The sequence below is a fragment of the Oncorhynchus gorbuscha genome, linkage group LG10 (genome assembly GCF_021184085.1).
Source record: "Oncorhynchus gorbuscha isolate QuinsamMale2020 ecotype Even-year linkage group LG10, OgorEven_v1.0, whole genome shotgun sequence".
Lineage (NCBI taxonomy): Eukaryota > Metazoa > Chordata > Actinopteri > Salmoniformes > Salmonidae > Oncorhynchus > Oncorhynchus gorbuscha.
The window spans coordinates 15,568,595-15,589,533 of NC_060182.1; the positions used below are offsets into that span (position 1 = coordinate 15,568,595).

The window sequence follows — 20,939 nt, forward strand, 5'->3', positions numbered from 1 at the left end:
GTAGTGCACATTCACATCAGGTAACTGTAGGCCTACAGTTTACTTAGGTTTGAAGTAATGGCTCAATTATTAACTTTTCTGATCCACACTGAAACGTCAACCTCGATCATTGACTTTGAAAATAAGTGACAGGAAACCAATTTGTTACATTGTTTATTCTGCAAATATCTGTAAAAAGTATACAACAGGTCTAAGTATGTTGGAACTTTTACAGTCAGTCAAGATGTTACAGTTTAAGAAAAAGATCCATGACATACAGAACAGAAGCACTTGATGTTAAAACAAGGACACATCTAATATTCACCTCAAGTCTCCTTTAGGAAAAAAAAAAAAAACCTGTGCAATTTCTCCTACCCCAGTACCAAAAAACCTCTTGTATACAGTCAGTCTCTTCCCCTCCCTCACACCAGTGATCCTCCCACTGGAGGATTGGATTGGTCGACATCTGTCCAGTCAGATTTGGATTGATTTTATTTTTAAAACACCCCACACCTTCCTTTCACGTCTGCTGGAGTCAAAATCCCAACCACACCTCTCCCCCTTTTCTCCTCTCCCTCCATTTGCAGGAGAGGATGGGGAGAAAGAAACACCCCCCCTTCCTCAGCAAATCCTGCACTTGAGTCTCAACTGGAACTAGTTTTGAAGAAAATGGCAGATTAGAGGATGTGGGGGTGTAGGAAAAAATGGAAAGCAGGCAGGAGGCCATCTTCAGTATAGTGGAGGGTTGGGGGTTCAATGTCCATCCCCAGTAAAAGGGGTGGTTGTGTGGGGAGGGGGGGGTTCAGGGTCCATTTCTAGTGATCCAGTTACAATCACATCTGCTGTCATGCACTCACAAGACCACCTGCATTGTCTCTCTGGGTTACCCCGAGACTCGGTCCTCGGAGGACCCCTGGGTGCACACGTTTTGGTCTTTGCCCTAAGCGCTACATAGCTGATGGAAACAACCAACTCATCAAGCTTTGATTATTTTGAATCAGCTGTGTAGTGCTAGGGCAAAAACCAAAACGTGCCCCGGGGGAGGGGTTTGGGAAACCCCCATCTAGACAAAGGACCCTCAGTCTGTTCCTGTGACAAAGGAAAAAAGAAATACAATGAATAAACATTGTTTGTAGTGCTACTTTATGACAGTGTCACGTGCCAACATTCTAAATACATATACCAAGAAAAACACTACCTTTCTCAGGATTCACAGCCTTGGGGTCCTCGCTCCTCTCATCTTTCACTCCTCCACACACTGACTGTTCCATCTTCTCCTCACCTTGAACCGGCTCTGACGATCCTTCCCCCATGGGTGCTGGGTTGTGTGTTATTTCCCCTGCCACGGGTGTCTCCTCTGTGGCTGCAACAGCACTGTCCTTCCCCTGCAGCAGTATAGGAGCCTGGGTAGAGAACCAGCGTCGTACCAGCTCTTCGGTCAGCCCACTAGCCTGGGCCAGCTCCAACACCTGGAGAAGACAGAGTCTTACTAATCACTACTGACAGGAAACATGATAGTATAGACACACAAATGCTATGTCATTTAATGATGATCATTTCTTGGTGTTATTACATGAAACTTGAACCAACTCAGTGGCCTTGTGGTTATAGTATCCTCCCTGAGTTTGGAAGTTCGATCCTCAGCGGAGTCATCCCAAAGACTAAAAATGGGACCTGAGGAGTCATTAAGGAGATAAATTGGGGGCAAGGCCCTGCGATAGACTAGCGTCTTGTACATCAAGCTGACTCAAGCTACAGAAACAGGATCCTGCTCCTATGAGCAGCTCGTGCAAGGGTACTTCAGAATATGAAGAATAAAAGAAACTATTTATCCCAGATAATTTTGAGTCCTACCTGTTCTTCCTCCAGACTCCCGTGGGCCTCCAGATGGGCCTTGAGCATCTGAGTGTCTCCCCTCTGGAAGTCCTCCTTCAGGACCATGGTCTGGTAGGCCTCCAGCCACTTAAGCTGGCCGTTCTTCTGCACGTAGCGACAGTCCCCGAACCAACGCACTACCTCAGGCCTGGGCAGCCCTGTGGAAGAGATCAGCTCGTCATACTGGGCTGCGCTGGGCCACTGGGTCCGGACAAACACCTGCTTCAGAAGGTGGAGCTGCTCTAACGTCTTCTTACCCCGGATAGGGGAGGGTTTGGGGGACGCGGAGGGCTTGAGGGCAGGGGTGGAAGATGGCGCTGTAGAGGGGGAGGGTTTAGGTGATGGAGATGGCTTTGGGGTTAGACTTGGAATTGTGGATGGAGCAGGGGTTGATGTTGGGTCTGTGGAGGGAGACAGGTTAGGCATGGTGGGGCTATCTGCCTGCCCTCCCTCAGACTCCAGTTTGCCATCTGACTCAGTCACTTTGAGCATCTTCAGGTTGATCTTAATGGGGTTCACCTTCAGCTCGGAGCCTGAACCATCCTCCTCTTTCTTCACCCCGACATCATCCTTACTCTTAACTCCCTCCTCCCCTCCCCCTGCTTCCATCTCATCCGCTTGCTCCGCCCTCTCCAACTCCTCTTTCTTCTTCTCAGCAGCGACTCTCTTCCTGCGTTCAGCGAACCAGCCGTGGATCTCTCTACGGGTCATTTTGGTCTCGGCCCGGAGGCGGTCCACCTCCTCTCCAGGTGGGTCAGGGTCCTGGCTGAAGCTGGCCTCTAGTGCCCTCACCTAATGGGGTAGAGAAGAGATTAGTGTAGGGTAGACGAGCATAGGTTTCTCATGTCCCAGTGAGCAATTTGATTGGCAGTAAATAGATACTAAAGGGATACTTCACCTATAATTTAAAAAAGTTTTTATCATCTTATGGGGAAAAAAATGAGGCTGTGTGCAAAGTCAATCATCACAGTCACACCACCACTCACCTGCTGAGGGTCCCTCTCTTTGTAGCGGATGGCTGTGAAGTCTGGGGAGGGGGGGTCTGGGTGGCCGTCTGGACGGGGTGGTGGGGGAGGTGGGTGTCTGTGAGGGAGGGGGGCTGAGGGCTGCCAACCCCTGCTGGGAGGTTTTAGTATTCTCACTGGGAGTGGCAGTGTCTGAGAGGTCCATGGGGGTAGCACTGTTACCACGGGGCGTCCCGGGTGTGGTCGTTGCGCTAGCTGACCCGGGTGTGGTCGTTGCGCTAGCACCCCCCAGACCGCCCGTGCTCGAACGCCCCCCCCCTTGAGGTTGCGGAAGTGGTAGCGGCGGTCACTGAACCACTTACGGACCTCACGCACGGTCAGGCTGGTGAAGGAGATGAGACGGTCCACCTCTTCCTGGTTGGGGAACTGGTTGTTCGTGAAGCTCTCTTTGAGCGCGCTCAGTTGTTCCACGGTCTTCTTGCTCTTGTAGAAGCCGGGGTCCAGGAAGGTGTTGGGGAGCGTTCTGGAGCTGGGGGTTCCACTGGCGTCTGTGCTCCCGCTCTGCGCCGGAGAAGATGAGGAGGAAGGTTTGGAAGATGCCGCCTCTGTTTTGGTGGTGGTGGGGTTACTGGTAGGATTACTGGTGGTGGTGGGGTTACTGGTAGGATTACTGGTGATGGTGGGGTTACTGGTGGTGGTGGCAGTAGGGGTAGTTGTGGCTGTGGGGCCACTGGTTGTGGTGATTGTTTTCTTGTTGCTCAAGCTGCTGCTGTTAGTATCTTTGCTGCTGTTGGGTTTGTTGTCCATGGTGCTTTTAATATCAGCGGTTACTTGACTTTCACTTATCATTTTAGCAATAGTACTGCTGCTGTTGCACCTACTGTCAGTGCTGCTGCTTTTAACCATGCTGATAGCATTGCTGTTGCTTTTCCCACTGAGATTAGCAATAGCATGGTTGATTTTACCATTGGCGTTGATGACTTTTCCATTGCTATAAATGCTGTTCCCCCGGTTGTTGCCGAAGCTAAGGTTAATAACACTAGCATGGCTGCTGAAACTACTGCTATTGTAACTACTACGGCTACTACTGATGTGACTAGCAGTACTCCCTCCACCATTACTAGTACTACTAATACTACTCCCTGCACCATTTCGACTACTACTGATACTACTAGTACTCCCTCCACTATTACTACTACGGCTACTGATGATGATGTTTCCAATACTACTGCTCTCCACCACCATGCTGATCCCCTTATCGGCCACTAGGGCGGCAGCAGGCCGGGCCTGCATCATAGGGCGTGCTGCAGCCTGGTGCTTGGGTGTGACCGCCAGGGCCATGGGGGCACTGTTGACCTGGATGCTGTTGGCCATCATGGGCTGGGTGACAATCACCCCTCCCTGACCCACCAGAGAGCCCTGGAGGATGTGAGGGATCCCTGTAGGCCCCAGGGAGGCAGGCAGGACCCTGATGGTGTGCTGGGCTGGACTGTGGTGGGTCTGGCTCAATGGCTGGTACTGGGTGCTAGGGGGAGCTGTCTGTATGATGGTGTTGAACATCTTCTTCCTGGCCTCCTCTATCTCCTCTGGAGACCAGCTGATGCCCTGCTTGAGTCTCTGGGCGGTGAACCAGATGTTGATCTGCTCCTCTGGGAACTTGGTGACCACGGTGAGGTAGCAGAGCTCTGCCTTGGTGGGATAGGGGAACTTACTGAAGGACGTCTTGAGGAAGGAGGAAGAGTCCATAGAGGCGCTGTAGGTTGGGATGCTGCTCAGAGGGATCATCACCTGCACCATAGAAGGTAGAATATATATTTCATGTAGTACCAACATCAGAATTACACTGAATTTACACTACTTCACATAAACTAGGAGAAGATTTACACTGACAGCTCAAAGGGCACTGAAACCCACGTATTTCCATGGTAAATACCATGTAATAATGTGTACATACACTAATTACACTTGAACTGCCTAGCACATCTTCATAAAGCTGGACTGACACTAGTCAATCACCAGACACAAATCGGTATGTTAAGAGCTGCTGGCCTCTTGGTAAAATGACAGGAAGTAAATCAATGATTGTACCTTGGGCATGTTCTTGGAGGAGGTGGAGGAGGTGGAGGAGGAGAGAGCAGCGGACACTGTAATGGGAGCTGTCTGATGGTAGACATTCCTGTTCTGGACCACTGACACCACCTGGTTCAGAGAATAGAAAAAAAACAATGTTATTGTCCACAGTCTGATATGAAATGCATTCAACTCCCAGAGGAAACTTGTACACATTCTGGCAATTTAATTCAATGAAGTTAATTGAGCACCAGTTGTAATTTGCCGTAATGGACTGACCAAGACTTGAAACACAGAAAAGATTAAATGCACAAAGTACCTGTGTGATGGCAGTTTTGAGCATGGGCAGAGCCCCCGAGCCGTTCACTATCTGGATAGCAGAGGGGAGCGTGACTTTGGTGCCTGTCCCGTTGTGCACTATGGTTGGAACGTGGGTAACCGTCACTGTGGGGGTCTCTTTTCTCTCCATCTCCTTGGACTTAGAGATGGGGAGGGGGTCTGGGGAGTGTTCATCAGGAGAGGAATGGGACACCACAAACCTCTTGGACTCTGACTTCCCTTTCATCATCCTCATGATGGGGGTCTTTGTGATGGTGATCTCTGTGTCCCTCCCGGTCTCTGACCCTGTCACCAGACTCTGCTCCACCACCACCCTCCTGTCCCTCCTCCTCAGCTGCAGGGTGGTGCACACTGTGCTGGGGTGGACCTGGGCATTGTGCAGGGCCAAGCCCTCAAACTTGGCCGCTGACACCCCACAGTCCACGCACTGGAAGCTGGGGTCAGCTCTGAAGTCCGGGTGGCCACTGTAGACGTGGTCCAGGAACAGGTTTAGGTCCTGGGTCTCAAAGTTACACGGCCTGCAAGTGTAGGTGCCACACCCATCTTTGACATCATTGCCCCCCTCAGGCCTGGAGGATTTGCCTGGGGATCGCTCCCGGGGGCTCTGCCCGTTACCGCTCACACCCATAGAGGGGTAGCCCTGTTCCCGGGCCTGTCGGAGGAGGGAGAGAGGGTCTGACAGGCATGAGTCCTGCTCCAGCTCCTCCCGGAGGTGCATGGTCTTATGGGGGATCATGCAGGGTATGGTGGATTTCCTCTTGCTGGCCATGGTTGGGGCGGATGGTATGGGGAAGGGAGGGGGGGTTGTGGTTGCCGGCCAAGGAGTACAGCAGTCAGTTTGTAGTTCAGTTGGGGCCCTGACTATGGACCAGCCATTGGGAGGGGAGTGTGGGGAAACAGGACCATGAGTTGGGTTTGCTCACGTCTCAGTGTGTTTGCGCTGAAAACAAGATGGAGAAAAAACAAACATAATTAAGCTTCAAGTCATCATTATTAAACTATACTATAAACATGCTGTAAGAGGTCAAGCATTGTTATACTGAGTCCCAGAAGCATATTACACTACGTCATGCATTTGATACAAACATTTACATTACATTTAAGTAATTTAGCAGATGCTCTTATCCAGAGCGACTTACAAATTGGTGCATTCACCTTATGACATCCAGTGGAAACAAACAAAAGAAAGACCAACATGCTCTGGTATGAAATATGTGGTTTTTATTTATTTTTATTTCACCTTTATTTAACCAGGTAGGCTAGTTGAGAACAAGTTCTCATTTGCAACTGCGACCTGGCCAAGGTAAAGCATAGCAGTGTGAACAGACAACACAGAGTTACACGTGGAGTAAACAATTAACAAGTCAATAACACAGTAGAAAAAAAAGGGGAGTCTATATACATTGTGTGCAAAAGGCACGAGGGGGTAAGTTTAAAACCGTCTTGAATTTTGGTACAATGTTCTATCATTTTCAGTGTTGTGTCTTTGTCAATAAATACAGTCTGCTCCTTTAAAAACTCAACTCACAAGCCAAGTAACTCAAGGCTGTGTTTTATTGGCCTATATTGGGTGTTTCTCTCTGCTCCCCTCCTAGTGTCTCACTCTTCTGTAAAAAAAAAAAAAGTTTTTAGAGAGCTATCCCAGGCCACCCCCTCTCCTCCACGCCTTTAACTTCCCCAGCTTCATACACAGTACACCCTCAGAGGGAACACAACCCACTCTGGACAGACACAGCACAGCGCATGACAGATCCACACTCATAGGCTGGCCAAACAATTCACACCACCAAAGAAAACAGTGAATATTTTCAAATCTGTAGCGGGACATTCACTCCACAGGATTTTGGTAGCCTTCATTTGGGGAAAGGTGGGATTCGTATTAAGCGGGCCAATGGCACACACAGATTCAATCTCTACACTATCTAGGCTTTTCCTATGTTATAAATACCCCCCCCCCAACAACAACAAAATGGCGTAGCTTCCTGTTAGGTGTGCGACTTCTCCCTTCCTTCCCCTCACTTCCTCCCTCCCAAGATGCATTGGTGAAATACTAGAGGACAGCTCTAGGGCAATTACTCCCAACTGCACCACACACACTACCAGTCCTTCAACCCAAAGCCTCCTCCATGAACACAATGAATCCCCCTACCTTATAAGGAGCTTACACACCTCTGTCTCTCACCTCTGCCACATATGTCCACTGTGCAAATTAGGTCAGCGTCATCTTACCCCCTAATCCAAGTTCCCTGCATCCACACACAGGGTGGAGCATAAACCATAGTAAGATGAAGTCGGCCCAACACACTGGTCTAAGACCTGTTGTGTTTCCCTCCTGATGGCGCCGAAGAGCAACATGTTATTTTCTAGTCCCAACTGACTGGACCCAAACTGCCGACCAAAGTTCCAGTGAGCCTCTGAGCTATGGACTAAATGGTGTAGGGGTGTAGAGTTTCAAATCTCTTAAAGGTGCAGTGGCTTTTGGAGGACTGAGGTGGCGGATGTTTTGCGAATAGGACATGGTGTTTAAATGGAGGTATGGAGAAAAAGTTTGGCGTAACTTACTAATCAGCGCATCTGTATCGATTCTATCAATGGGGGAGTCATGTTCAATAAAGAGAGTGGGTCATGTGTTGAAAATACACAATCACTGAAGACGATATTGCAAATGCCAATCTGAAAACAATGTTTCATCTTTTGTTGCTACTGTGAGTCTTCTATATTACGCAGCAAGCCAATGACCAGTCCCTTCCGTAACATATTCACCAACAGCAATATCTTATGTTTGTTATGCCTCAAACTTTGTGTGAACTGTAAACCTGATTGAAAAGACTTTCCAGGCTTCTCCAAAGCATTGTACTTTTCCTCTACACTGGTGTCTGGTGTACGAGTGGTTAACAGGCAGAGCAGGCCTTTGCCACTGTGGGGGGAACGCGATCCCCCCCCAGAGGGAGTAACTGCCCTCCGTTTTGGCTATTCTGCCCCCCTCCCTCTCTCTGCAACCCGCCACTCCCTCTCCCTGCCATTCAGTTCTGCATCAGGGGGCACAGCTTTGCCAAGGCGGCCAAGTCACATGACCAACACAAAGGCTTGTGGGGGGGTGGGCAGGCCCTGCCATCCATCACGTGGGCCTGATGGGGAGAGAGGGGGAAAGAGGTTGGTGGGGGATGGGCAGAAGGGTTGGGGTGAGAGTGGAGAAGCGGGGGGGGGTGTTAACGGTCTCGGAGGAAGCAGTTAGGTGTTTCAGCCAGGAATTTTCTGCCCCAATACCACCCCCCCATCCACCCAACCCCCGCTCTCTTGCTCCCTCTGCCTCTCTTCGCACTACAATCACATCAAGTCATTTCTCCTCCCCCTCCTCGGCTGCGAAGACTGGAATGTTCCGCTGCAAGCTCGTCAGCCAGTGGACACAACCTGAGAGTTAGGCTGCAGTGTGTCTGCACATGTGTTTTTCTGAATGTGCATGATGTGTGCGTGTGTGTGCCTTTGTGCCGAGTACCACACACCAGCCCCCGACTGGCTACAACGAGCAGTTAAAAGACACAAGATCAAACTGTGTGTGTAACCCCCCATTAACACCTTGGAGCACCACCGTAAGTTAACTTGATTACTGTAGGCTCACACAACAACACACACCTGGGAGGAGAGCTTATTCTCCAGGTGGACTTTTGTTAAGCAGTATTTACACCAAGTATGTCCAAGAGGAACATTTCACAGAGATTACATGAACAAAGAACCTGCTTCACAGGAATTGAATAGATACACGTATCAGTACAACACTGGTGAACCTCTCCTCTCGATCTCAGCAGATCTCAGACAAGCCCTGTTGACTTAATATGGGAGATCCGCTGAAAACTAAAATATGGGTCAGAAATGTTTTTCCATGAGCACAGCAAGGCTTACCATGAAGCTTGATTGTGTGTCAGTGTGGGTGCGTGCGCACATCAGTGTGCCTATGTGTGAGCATGCGGGGTATGTGTGAGCACGGGGGAGTGTGCTTGTCTGCATGCCTGTGCGTGAGGCTTGTTTACCGAGGCAGTAGGGCAGCCATTTTCCCACACGACACAGGCGGACACTACTCGCTGTGACCCACAGACAGAGTGTGGTTATTGTCCTGACACTCAAATAATCTATTAGAGGTAGAGCGCTCAAACTCACATGCCCACCCGTCGCTCTATCCTACCCTGGACTTGCTTCTATACTCCCAGTGTATAGGCCAATATTAGCCCCCACACACTAGAGATCAACGCTCCAAATATTCTATGAGCGTAGCCGGCCGGGTGCGTACGCCATCCCAGCCAGCATGACATCCCGGACTATGGCTCCTGTCCCTCATCCCTGCTGTATGCCTGTCTGTCCACGTGACAGTGTCCATCTATCTGTCCTCTCTGTGTCAGAGAGACTCTCCCATATCCCCTAGCCATCCCATGTTTGCCTGCCTCCTCACCACCTCCCCCCTTTTATGCCCCCTCTTTCTCTCTGACCCAATCCCTTTCTGAATAAGTTCGGCCAAGAGACAGGTCGGCAGTGCCACTGGTATGTTACTGTCCCCATGGCAACTGCCCCCCCCCCCCCCCCGTCCCCTCCCACTCTCCTCATTTCACTCACTTGTGCATCCACCCACAAGCTCACACACAAACAAACACACCTCAAATGCCTTCCAGGTCCTGGCTCTAGTGGGCTTGTTTTTTCCACACACTCCTGTGAGTGGTGACTGGAGAGTCCGTGCCCTGCTCCTATTTCAGTGCCTCACTCACGCGGTGTGCATGTCTTCTAGGTGTGGTCGCCCTCGCCAGCGCACGCTATTGGCTGGGGCGAATGGCGTCCTTTCCTGCTCACACTCTGTACAGACAGATGCCTGGGTCACTGCCCACCGTTACTGAGGGACAAGCTGGGAGCACTGCAGCCAGTTCTCTTTGTTGTTTCCCTGAGATCCTCTACCTCTTTAAAATATCCATACTCCCACCATACTACCCCTACAGTTACCCTTCTACATCCTCCTCAGCTCCCTCTAAACCAGGAGTATGTGGTAGTAATCTCTCCTTCCATCACCACCTCCTCCTCCCTTTCCTCCTCTGGCACCACAGCAGAGGCTTGCGTATGTTTGTCTCTGAGGTTTCCCTTCATTCTGGCTGTATCATTTGTTCTTCACTTTTGGCAACAGAAACAAAACCCTAATGACACTGTCTCTACACATTGTCACAGTTCAGCTGCTGCTGAATCCCAATTGGGCTGTGTTCAAGTCAGGGAGCGCAAATGGCTGCAAAAAGGTTGCGAAAGCCTCCGTTGCTGTGGCCACTGGCAGTGCAGGCTTTAATGCTGGATTGTTAAGAGGGTAGGGAGAGAAAAATGGCGGAGCACCACCATGCTCTGTGCTGGCCAACCTAAAATGGCTGACATCACAGGCTGTTAGCCAGGCAGTGTTCTGCCGGTTACTGTTGACCTAAACCTGCTGGCTCTGGACACAGGCACACACGCTCTCTTCCTCTCCTTTCTCCTCGCACTTCCAATCCTCTCCTCCTATAGAAAAAGGGGGTCTTACAGCAGACTGCCTTAATGGGGTTTTGTGGAGAATAAAAGTTGAACAGTGGATAAACGAACGCAGGCCAAAACAGAAAATAGTCCAAGTTTAATTTGAAAAATGAGGATGGGCAAGAAAATGTTTAACTGCTACCCTTGCCAGACATGTTGATGAAATACAGGCAAATAGTTGTATGTTTTTATTTATAAACAAATAAGGGTTTGTTTGAACTACCATGTGCATGCATCAGCTAAATTACTCTGTATGGCCTACATCTCACAATAACAATGCCAGTGGAGCAATTGGGGACACTTTTCAACTCTGATGGTAACAGAGTCAGTTATTATAATCATTCTAATGCAACCTGTCCATATACAATCACGCCTTTGTGCCAACACCAGGCCTGGCAGACTGTGCCACAAAGAGAGAAAGGGAGGGTGTGTGTGTGCGCGTGTGCGTGATCAGGGAGATAGGCACACCACCATGACCTCAGGCAATCAATTCAACACAAAAAGCAGTTGCTGACTAAATGCACATGCACCAACAAACCATTAATAAATAATTTAATGAATCACATCTGAAACACTGAACCCACCCTTTCAAATCATAAATGACTAGTCAACCTTTTTCTCCCCAACTATGGTATGGCAATTGGTATGTCAGGGGTGAAAACTGTGACCTGGCTGATGAATAGATAGCTGGATTAGAATTAGAGCTCTATGGCTGTTTTATGATGTGGACATCAGACACACATTAGCCTTTTGAGAACCGCTTTGAACTAATATGTATCATGCACAGAGAGCATGGCAATGTTGACATGTGGTGGGAGTAACCTAAACAGCTTCTGCTGCTGCGTGCATACAATCATATAGCCTAGGCTAGCAGGCAACAGTACATTAGTCGCGATATGGATGTAAATATGAAGAGACAGAATCGTGAAAACTATATTCTGAAAACATTTATCATCCAAATACATTTGATAACTATGCAGACAATTTATGTAATATCTAGAATGGGAAAAATATAGTACATTTAGTCTTCTACTCCAATAATTGTAGATAACAAATTGCATAACAGCGTACTAAACTGCGATGGTCAAACGATTTTATGACATCTAGATATCTTGAAGTTAAACTTTCATAGCCCATCTTCCTCAAAATCGTGCACGAGGATGCAATATGATGGACTGATTACAATAAAACCATATTCTACATAACACCTAGAGTGCGTCAACGTAAAGCAAGTTGTTATGATAATTAACTACATTATTGAACTGAGAAAACTGTGATTAATTACAATTGGGAGAGTGATTTTAAGAGGAAAGCCTGTAAATTACATCTCGTCAATGAGACAGCCAGGAAAATTAATTGATACATTGTAACAAAACTGGCGCGTGTTGTTCTTCCGCTCAATTGCGGAGTGAGCGTTAAGTTAATAGGCTGGCTACATACATCTTTGTAATATTGTAACCAATTCAGAACAGGGGAAGAGACAAGCCTCCAAAAACTACTCGCCCCTTGCTGTCGCCATTTTATGCGAGCGACATGCAGCTGGCTAACATTAGCACCATAAAGGTAACGCTCGCACAACTTTGAAAAGGTAAAAACTCGTTTTTAAGAGTAAATTCACACAAGCCTTACCGTATTTGATAGAGGTGGAGTTCAGATTGTGGAAAAAGTCAAAAAAGAAACGTAAGCATATGTAACAAAATAAATAAATAATGTGAGATTTGGGGCTTTGTTGATGCCAACTTAGGTAGGGTGGTACCCCTCTCTTCCTCGAATGGTGATAAACGTGATACTGGCCACTTGGGCTAGTGACACAATGGCCCCCGTCGTTCTTGTTTATTTCGAATGGCTCTCACAGCTTCTGGAGGCGTGTGGAGAGGGAAATACGACGCACGTAGTCAGCATAGAGACAGGCACGTGGTACAAAACGTCACTACCGACCTCTAACACCTCAGATCGTCTTGACTTTAGAGAGAGAGAGAGAGAGGTTTCATAATAAAGAAAAGTGAACTTCACCCTTCAATATGGTAGTCTAAATTACTCATGTTAAAGGCTTTCCTTTCAGTTGGTATAGGCTAGTCTATACCTCTATGCCACAGGAGGTTGGTGGCACCTTAAATGGGGAGGACTGGCTCATAGTGATGGCTGGAGCGGTTTTGGTGGAATGGTATCAAATACATCAAACACGTGGTTTGATGCCATTCCATTTGCTCTGTTCCAGCCATTCTTATGAGCCGTCCTCCCCTCAGCAGCCTCCACTGCTGTACTGAGTTAGGCCTAATGGGTTTTCATACCCTAGGTTTTTAGCCTATGTTACTCTTCTGTTACTATGTGTCATGAGGTGTGAAACAGCTCTGATCATGCCACCACAACCTCACGGTTATCGGACACATCAGACAATATTTCCAGTTGCACGTGAACTCATGCACACATCACTTTCACTGTGGCGGATGGGCTAGAAAATCTGGAGCACAGTAAGGTCCAGGTGATCAAATGGCTGATCATGTTTATAGGGATGTATTTAAGCCCTACTTTACTTTATCAAGATTCTGCAAAGGAAAAGCACACAATCTCAGATTCCCTAGTGAATTGATTGAGACCGTTCATCCATGTTGTTCTTGTAACGAAGCCTTCAAGGCTTACACTCAACCTTAGAAACTATGACATTTGTAATATGCCTCCTTCCCAGTCTTGACCTTTATGCACAGGTGGTACAGTGCTGTGTAGTGTTTTGTTCAGTTGGTTCACAAGTGGTACAGTGCTGTGTAGTGTTTTGTTCAGTTGGTTCACAAGTGGTACAGTGCTGTGTAGTGTTTTGTTCAGTTGGTTCACAGGTGGTACAGTGCTGTGTAGTGTTTTGTTCAGTTGGTTCACAGGTGGTACAGTGCTGTGTAGTGTTTTGTTCAGTTGGTTCACAGGTGGTACAGTGCTGTGTAGTGTTTTGTTCAGTTGGTTCACAAGTGGTACAGTGCTGTGTAGTGTAGTGCAGCTGTTTCACGGGTGGTACAGTGCTGTGTAGTGTAGTGCAGCTGTTTCACAAGTGGTACAGTGCTGTGTAGTGTAGTGCAGCTGTTTCACGGGTGGTACAGTGCTGTGTAGTGTAGTGCAGCTGTTTCACAAGTGGTACAGTGCTGTGTAGTGTAGTGCAGCTGTTTCACGGGTGGTACAGTGCTGTGTAGTGTAGTGCAGCTGTTTCACGGGTGGTACAGTGCTGTGTAGTGTAGTGCAGCTGTTTCACGGGTGGTACAGTGCTGTGTAGTGTAGTGCAGCTGTTTCACGGGTGGTACAGTGCTGTGTAGTGTAGTGCAGCTGTTTCACGGGTGGTACAGTGCTGTGTAGTGTTGTGCAGCTGTTTCACGGGTGGTACAGTGCTGTGTAGTGTAGTGCAGCTGTTTCACGGGTGGTACAGTGCTGTGTAGTGTAGTGCAGCTGTTTCACAAGTGGTACAGTGCTGTGTAGTGTAGTGCAGCTGTTTCACGGGTGGTACAGTGCTGTGTAGTGTAGTGCAGCTGTTTCACGGGTGGTACAGTGCTGTGTAGTGTAGTGCAGCTGTTTCACAAGTGGTACAGTGCTGTGTAGTGTAGTGCAGCTGTTTCACGGGTGGTACAGTGCTGTGTAGTGTAGTGCAGCTGTTTCACGGGTGGTACAGTGCTGTGTAGTGTAGTGCAGCTGTTTCACGGGTGGTACAGTGCTGTGTAGTGTAGTGCAGCTGTTTCACGGGTGGTACAGTGCTGTGTAGTGTAGTGCAGCTGTTTCACGGGTGGTACAGTGCTGTGTAGTGTTGTGCAGCTGTTTCACGGGTGGTACAGTGCTGTGTAGTGTAGTGCAGGTGGTGTAGTGGAGTAACACGTTTCCTTAGACCGGCAGGACTCGAGTCTGCTCCCAGAGCCTGATGGTGGACTAACACAGTCTGAGTCTGTATTTACACATACCATACAGGTTACATACTAGATCGGCTGCTGGGGTTCATGCAAAGAGATGGAGGACAAGAGTTTACTAATGGTAGCTCCTCTGACAATGCTAAATATCTAGGGTTAAGCTCAATGGGCTAACACAGGCTCAAGTCCTTCAAACAACCCAAGTTTGATACCAAATTGGTCACACTAGTTTCCCTCCAACGGTGTATTGTGCCCCACTACATCAGTGGTGGTTGTAGTGGGATGTCTGCAGTCTATGTAGCAGTTTGCTTTGGGGTTTGGATGCAGACCTGTCTAAGGTATGTGAGGTCTGGACCTTTATGGCAAATATGTCTTTGCCCTGTAACCACAGACCAGTGGTGGAAAAAGTACCCAACTGTCATACTTGAGTAAAAGTAAAGAAACCTTAATAGAAAATTGACTCAAATAAAAGTAAAAGTCACCCAGTAAAATTTTACTTGAGTAAATGTATAAAAGTATTTGGTTTAAAATATACTTCAGTATCAAAATAATACTATAAATCATTTAAAAGCAGATGGTACCATTTTCTGTTTTATTTATTTATTTCCGGGAAAGCCACGGGCACACTCCAACATTCAGACATAATTTACAAACGAAGCATGTGTGTTTAGTGAGTCCTCCAGATCAGAGGCAATAGGGATGACCAGGGATGTTCTCTGTTTAGTGAGTCCAGTAGGGATGACCAGGGATCAGAGTCCTCCAGATCAGCAATAGGGATGACCAGGGATGTTCTCTGTTTAGTGAGTCTGCCAGATCAGAGGCAGTAGGGATAACCAGGGAGGGATGATCAGGGATGACCAGGGATGTTCTCTGTTTAGTGAGTCCTCCAGATCAGAGGCAGTAGGGATGACCAGGATGTTCTCTGTTTAGTGAGTCCTCCAGATCAGAGGCAGTAGGGATGACCAGGGATGTTCTCTGTTTAGTGAGTCCTCCAGATCAGAGGCAGTAGGGATAACCAGGGATGTTCTCTGTTTAGTGAGTCTGCCAGGTCAGAGGTAGTAGGGATGACCAGGGATGTTCTCTGTTTAGTGAGTCTGCCAGATCAGAGGTAGTAGGGATGACCAGGGATGTTCTCTGTTTAGTGAGTCCTCCAGATCAGAGGCAGTAGGGATGACCAGGGATGTTCTCTGTTTAGTGAGTCCTCCAGATCAGAGCCAGTAGGGATAACCAGGGATGTTCTCTGTTTAGTGAGTCTGCCAGATCAGAGGCAGTAGCGATGACCAGGGATGTTCTCTGTTTAGTGAGTCTGCCAGATCAGAGGCAGTAGGGATGACCAGGGATGTTCTCTGTTTAGTGAGTCTGCCAGATCAGAGGCAGTAGGGATGACCAGGGATGTTCTCTATTTAGTGAGTCCTCCAGATCAGAGGCAGTAGGGATGACCAGGGATGTTCTTTGTTTAGTGAGTCCTCCAGATCAGAGGCAGTAGGGATGACCAGGGATGTTCTCTGTTTAGTGAGTCTGCCAGATCAGAGGTAGTAGGGATGACCAGGGATGTTCTCTGTTTAGTGAGTCCTCCAGATCAGAGGCAGTAGGGATGACCAGGGATGTTCTCTGTTTAGTGAGTCTGCCAGATCAAAGGCAGTAGGGATGACCAGGGATGTTCGGTTGATAAATATTGTGAATTTGACTATTTTCATGTCCTGCTAAGCATTTGAAATGTAACGAGTACCTTTGGGTGTCAAGGAAAATGTATGGAGTAAAAAGTACAATATTTTCTTAAGAAATGTTGTGAAGTAAAAGTAAAAGTAGTCAAAAATATAAATAGTTAAGTAGAGTACATATACTCCAAAAAACTACTTAAGTAGTACTTTAACATATTTTTTCTTAAGTACTTTACACCACTGCCACAGAGTCAACTTAACTTCAGGCATAGTCTTGTAAACCCAGGCAAGCCAGAACTTTTGAAAATTGTTCTGGACCTGGATGTCTAGAGAGACTACTTCAAGCATTTTTACCCATCAATTGCTTCAATAGTGATACATTGTGAGTTGCATTTAAGTATCTATTCCAAAGACTATTCCAAAGACTTCCACATTGAAGAAAGGACACCCTCCATCCCATAATCTACATCAGCCATACTCAAAGACACTGAAAATACTGCTCTGCATCTATGATTAGAACACAGCTCTATCATTTGAAAGGCCAGAGGAGCCGAACAACAAAACCAGAAAGACAAAAAGAAAGAGGCAATAGCATGACTCCACCTCCAGAGGGCGCTGTCTTTTATTTTTGTGTGAAACTTGTCCGTTGGGTGAACGTAGCATTTTCTTATTGGCTCTTACCGACAGGCTAATTTCGGGTCAAGTCCTTCCTGCGCATGAAGTCTGTTGGGTCAGCAGTGCGGTGGTTCCTTTAGCCCTTTGTAAACATTTGACAATAATAATCGATTGAAATAGACGACGGAAACCGTATAATAATAACATTATTGTAAGGTGTGTTGCACGCGGAGCTTAATTTAACGTCTGCAGAACAAGGGGGTAACAGCAGAGAATGACGAACGGTTCAAAGAGAAAAGAAGAAGTTCATCTCGCCAACGGGGGTGTAAAGCAGTCCACATGGAGCAAAGTCTTAAATAGTACCGCTGTATGGGAAGAGAAGGTTGGTTTAGCTCATCTGATTATAATGATATTGTTGTTTTTCATGTATATTTTTAACAAAGCTGGATATTTAGCGCTTTCATATTGGGCCCTCACTTGATTGGCCAGACAGCTAACTTTAACCAGCATGCTAACGGAGCTAGCTGGCTGTCACCAGGAATCAGGATCAGGTAACGTAGGCTAACGTTAGCTATTTAGGTTGGGGTCATGATTGAGGATCTGATTTCCCTGTCTCAAGTGCCAATGATAGTTGTGACTCCTATGATTTTGTATTTTAGCTAGCTACATTGACATTGTGAAGATAGGGCCCGGGAGTTGTTGTGGCCTTTGTTTACAGTCAAGATTAATGCAAATACTAATCCGTCAAACCCACTGGTCTTTGAGTAGCCATTAGCTTCACCCCTCAGGGACTTCTTCAAGATTAATCAAACGTTCGCTAGGTTGTCGGCATTTAGCACAGCAGCTCTCAAACGTACCACTGTTTACACTACGCTCGTACATGAATTTGTGGACATTTTTGTATACTGTCTGCAGTGGAAACTTGCCAGTGGATGAATATAGAATACTTTATAAATGTGACTATGACATTACTTGTTCCTCTTTGAAACAACTCACTTACTTTGATCCTTTTCTTCTGCTTACTCTCCAGGATGAGTTTTTAGATGTGATCTACTGGATTCGACAGATTATCGCTCTCATCCTCGGCGTGATATGGGGTGTTGCACCACTAAAAGGCTTCCTAGGAATAGCCATGTAAGTATCATAACGCCTACTCTCCTTTTGCACTCATTGTGGACTGCAGGGCCAGGAGAGCTTGCAGTGTTAATCATTTATTTTACAACAGTAACATCTTTGTGTATAGATTCCCTTTCCCTTCTTCCCTTCCTGTTTTTTTCCCAAACAACTATAACAACTGTTCCTTAACTTCAATAACAACGACGGCTCCATCTCTGTCTAACCTCTCGTCCTCCAGATTCTGTGTCATCAACGCGGGGGTCCTGTATGTGTACTTCAGCAGCTTTCAGCAGGTGGACGAGGAGGAATATGGAGGAACGTGGGAACTCACCAAAGAAGGCTTCATGACATCCTTTGCATTATTCCTGGTACGCACACATTTGTTTAACCTCTGTGGAAATAATGTTCCAGGTAGTATTTATTTTGTGGTCAGTGGTCACCAACCCTGGTCATAGAGAGATTGTTTAGTCTGGGGACATGGCTGAGGGATCTGATTTCCCTGTCTCAAGTGCCAATTGATAGTTGTGACTCCTATGATTTTGTATTTTAGCTAGCTACATTGACATTGTGAGGATAGGGCCCGGGAGTTGTTGTGGCCTTTGTTTACAGTCAAGATTAATGCAAATACTAATCCATCAAACCCACTGGTCTTTGAGTAGCCATTAGCTTCACCCCTCAGGGACTTCTTCAAGATTAATCAAACCTTTGCTAGGTTGTCGGCATTTAATGATAGTTGTGACTCCTATTATTATGTATTTTGTTCCTGGTTAGCAGTAGCACTAACACATTTTTTAAAATTTTTTATGAACCTTTATTTAAGTAGGCAAGTCAGTTAAGAACAAATTATTATTTTCAATGACTGTCTAGGAACAGTGGGTTAACTGCCTTGTTCAGGGGCAGAACAACAGATTTTCACCATGTCAGCTCAGGGAATCGATCTTGCAACCTTTTGGTTGCTTGTCCAATGCTCTAACCACTAGGCTACATTCCGCCCCCATCTGATTGAAGTAAAAGCCTGATACGTGATCTATTAAGAGTTCAATTGGATATTGCAGTGATGTAAAAAGAACCTGCACAACAACATACATTCTTTGAGCATGGATTCAGTACCCTGATATGGTTCTGAGGATTGAACAAAAACACTGTTTTCACAAGGACTGAAAATAGCCAAAAGTCTCTCAATCTGTATCAGTTTCTGATACTGTATGTGAAAATGTCCTTTATCCATGGCTAACCCTCTCTCTTTCCAGGTGGTGTGGATAATATTTTACACAGCGCTTCATCATGACTGAAGACCCGAGGGGAATCCAATCCATTCGAGAAAAATATGAACATTTCAGTTGAAGTTAAAATGTCAAGACATGAAGTGTTTAGAAATTGTTTTTGAGACAACTCGGAAACTCCGAACCTCTTGAGTTAAAATGTACATACGTTTTTTTTTTTTTTGCGTAGAGCTTCCCATTGGTTGATTCTGATATTTTCCAAGTGGGGAAGCAGAGCTCATTTTTTTTACAATGAGTTTCCAATTCGGAAATGTCAGAGTTTCCGAGTTGCTTTGAAAGCGGCAAAACTCCACCGTTTCTGGTGTGTCACCACCCACACCTAGAACCCGTCTGTATGCAGTGCATTTTGGGAGCCATAGTTTGACATCAATGACCTTGTAAGACCATCAGGTTAACATTAAGCTATGGCTCTGTTTGAATACTTTATTGGTTCATCTCAATCCTTTAACATTGCTTCTTCTCTTCATCTCCTTTCCTGTATCTGAACTGACATCTAAACACAGCACTGGTGAGGGAATGTGGAGGATGCCATTTAGAAATTTGCTCTCACCTGTCCAGTTATGTCATATCAATGCAGATAAAGGGGATGAGGAAAATAGGTATTTTGACTATTGAGATGCAACCTTTCCATCCATCTGTATTTCTCCTTAACTTTCTAGAGTTGATCACTAATCTGACTGAAATGGGTTGATGAAAGCAAGTGCTCAGCCAGATTGTTTCCACCTACCCATCCCATAGAGAATGATAGAGTTCTCTAGTGGCCAAAAGGCTGTTTTGCATGGGCAGCACCATTGTGGGCTTCCACCATTTTAATGTAATCAACTGGGTGGGACTTTTAACTTAATTGGTTGATCCCTCCTCGTGACTCTGATGGAGTAATGTCCAACTGGGTCATCAGAAGGGATCAGCCAATTGTAAAGAAGAAATTTGACTACTTAAAAATGGAGATTGCCTCAATCGTGCTGCCCATGCTGTCACAAACGCTATAATTGCACAGATACAAAGATGAGTCCTCTGTATATCTTTGACCCACACAGCCTAGATCAGTGTAATCTTCATGGAGAGATGGAAGGAAACCGTAATCTCTGAAGTGTTGGAACTCTGTCCAACTTTTAAGCTAAAACTGTTCTACAGCCATAATTTGTTATTGTTTTTCTTTTCACTTAGTAATGACAGTATTTGTATCTAGCAGTCAGAACTGGTTTTAATTAAACTTTTTTTGTTTGTTTTCCCTCACACATAGCTTCCAAATCAAATAGTCTTACCTAATGTTCTGAGATTATTAATTTAAAACATCTGTAAATTCTGTAAAATGTTCCCTTTTCTCAATCTGCATTGTATTAAACTGATTTATTTGTACTCCTTTGTTACATCTTGGTTGATGTAACATACATTTCAGTATTTTATAGTTCATTCAATTAATTGTTTGTGCAAGATGTCTGTAATGACTACTGTACCACATACATGATTGGTTTTTGAGAGTATTGTATTTTCTGATTTGGGAATCACATTAAACATGGGCTTTGTTTATCATCCAATTTCAAAGAGATGCTGTGTCACTGATTTAGTATTTGTTAAGAGCATGTCAACTCTTGCTGAGTAAAATCTTCTACATTCACACATGTGCAGTTC

General features: G+C 46.3%; 2 protein-coding genes across 2 annotated transcripts; one reads left to right on the top strand and one right to left on the bottom strand.

The window, feature by feature from the left end:
- Positions 1-140: 140 nt before the first annotated feature.
- Positions 141-12,643, bottom strand: LOC124045595 (zinc fingers and homeoboxes protein 3-like). The gene is given in 9 exon segments (XM_046364995.1): positions 141-1,068; positions 1,178-1,448; positions 1,834-2,646; positions 2,841-2,894; positions 2,896-3,135; positions 3,138-4,607; positions 4,908-5,018; positions 5,209-6,168; positions 12,387-12,643. Coding segments are annotated over 8 exon segments (3,759 nt in total). The 5' UTR covers positions 5,998-6,168; positions 12,387-12,643; the 3' UTR covers positions 141-1,057.
- Positions 12,644-16,983: 4,340 nt separating this feature from the next.
- On the top strand, positions 16,984-20,925 carry rab5if (RAB5 interacting factor). The gene is made up of 4 exons (XM_046364218.1): positions 16,984-17,290; positions 17,939-18,042; positions 18,263-18,392; positions 19,275-20,925. Exons 1-4 carry the CDS (start codon positions 17,183-17,185, stop codon positions 19,314-19,316), a joined length of 384 nt encoding a protein of 127 aa, XP_046220174.1. The 5' UTR covers positions 16,984-17,182; the 3' UTR covers positions 19,317-20,925.
- The last annotated feature ends 14 nt before the right edge of the window (positions 20,926-20,939 follow it).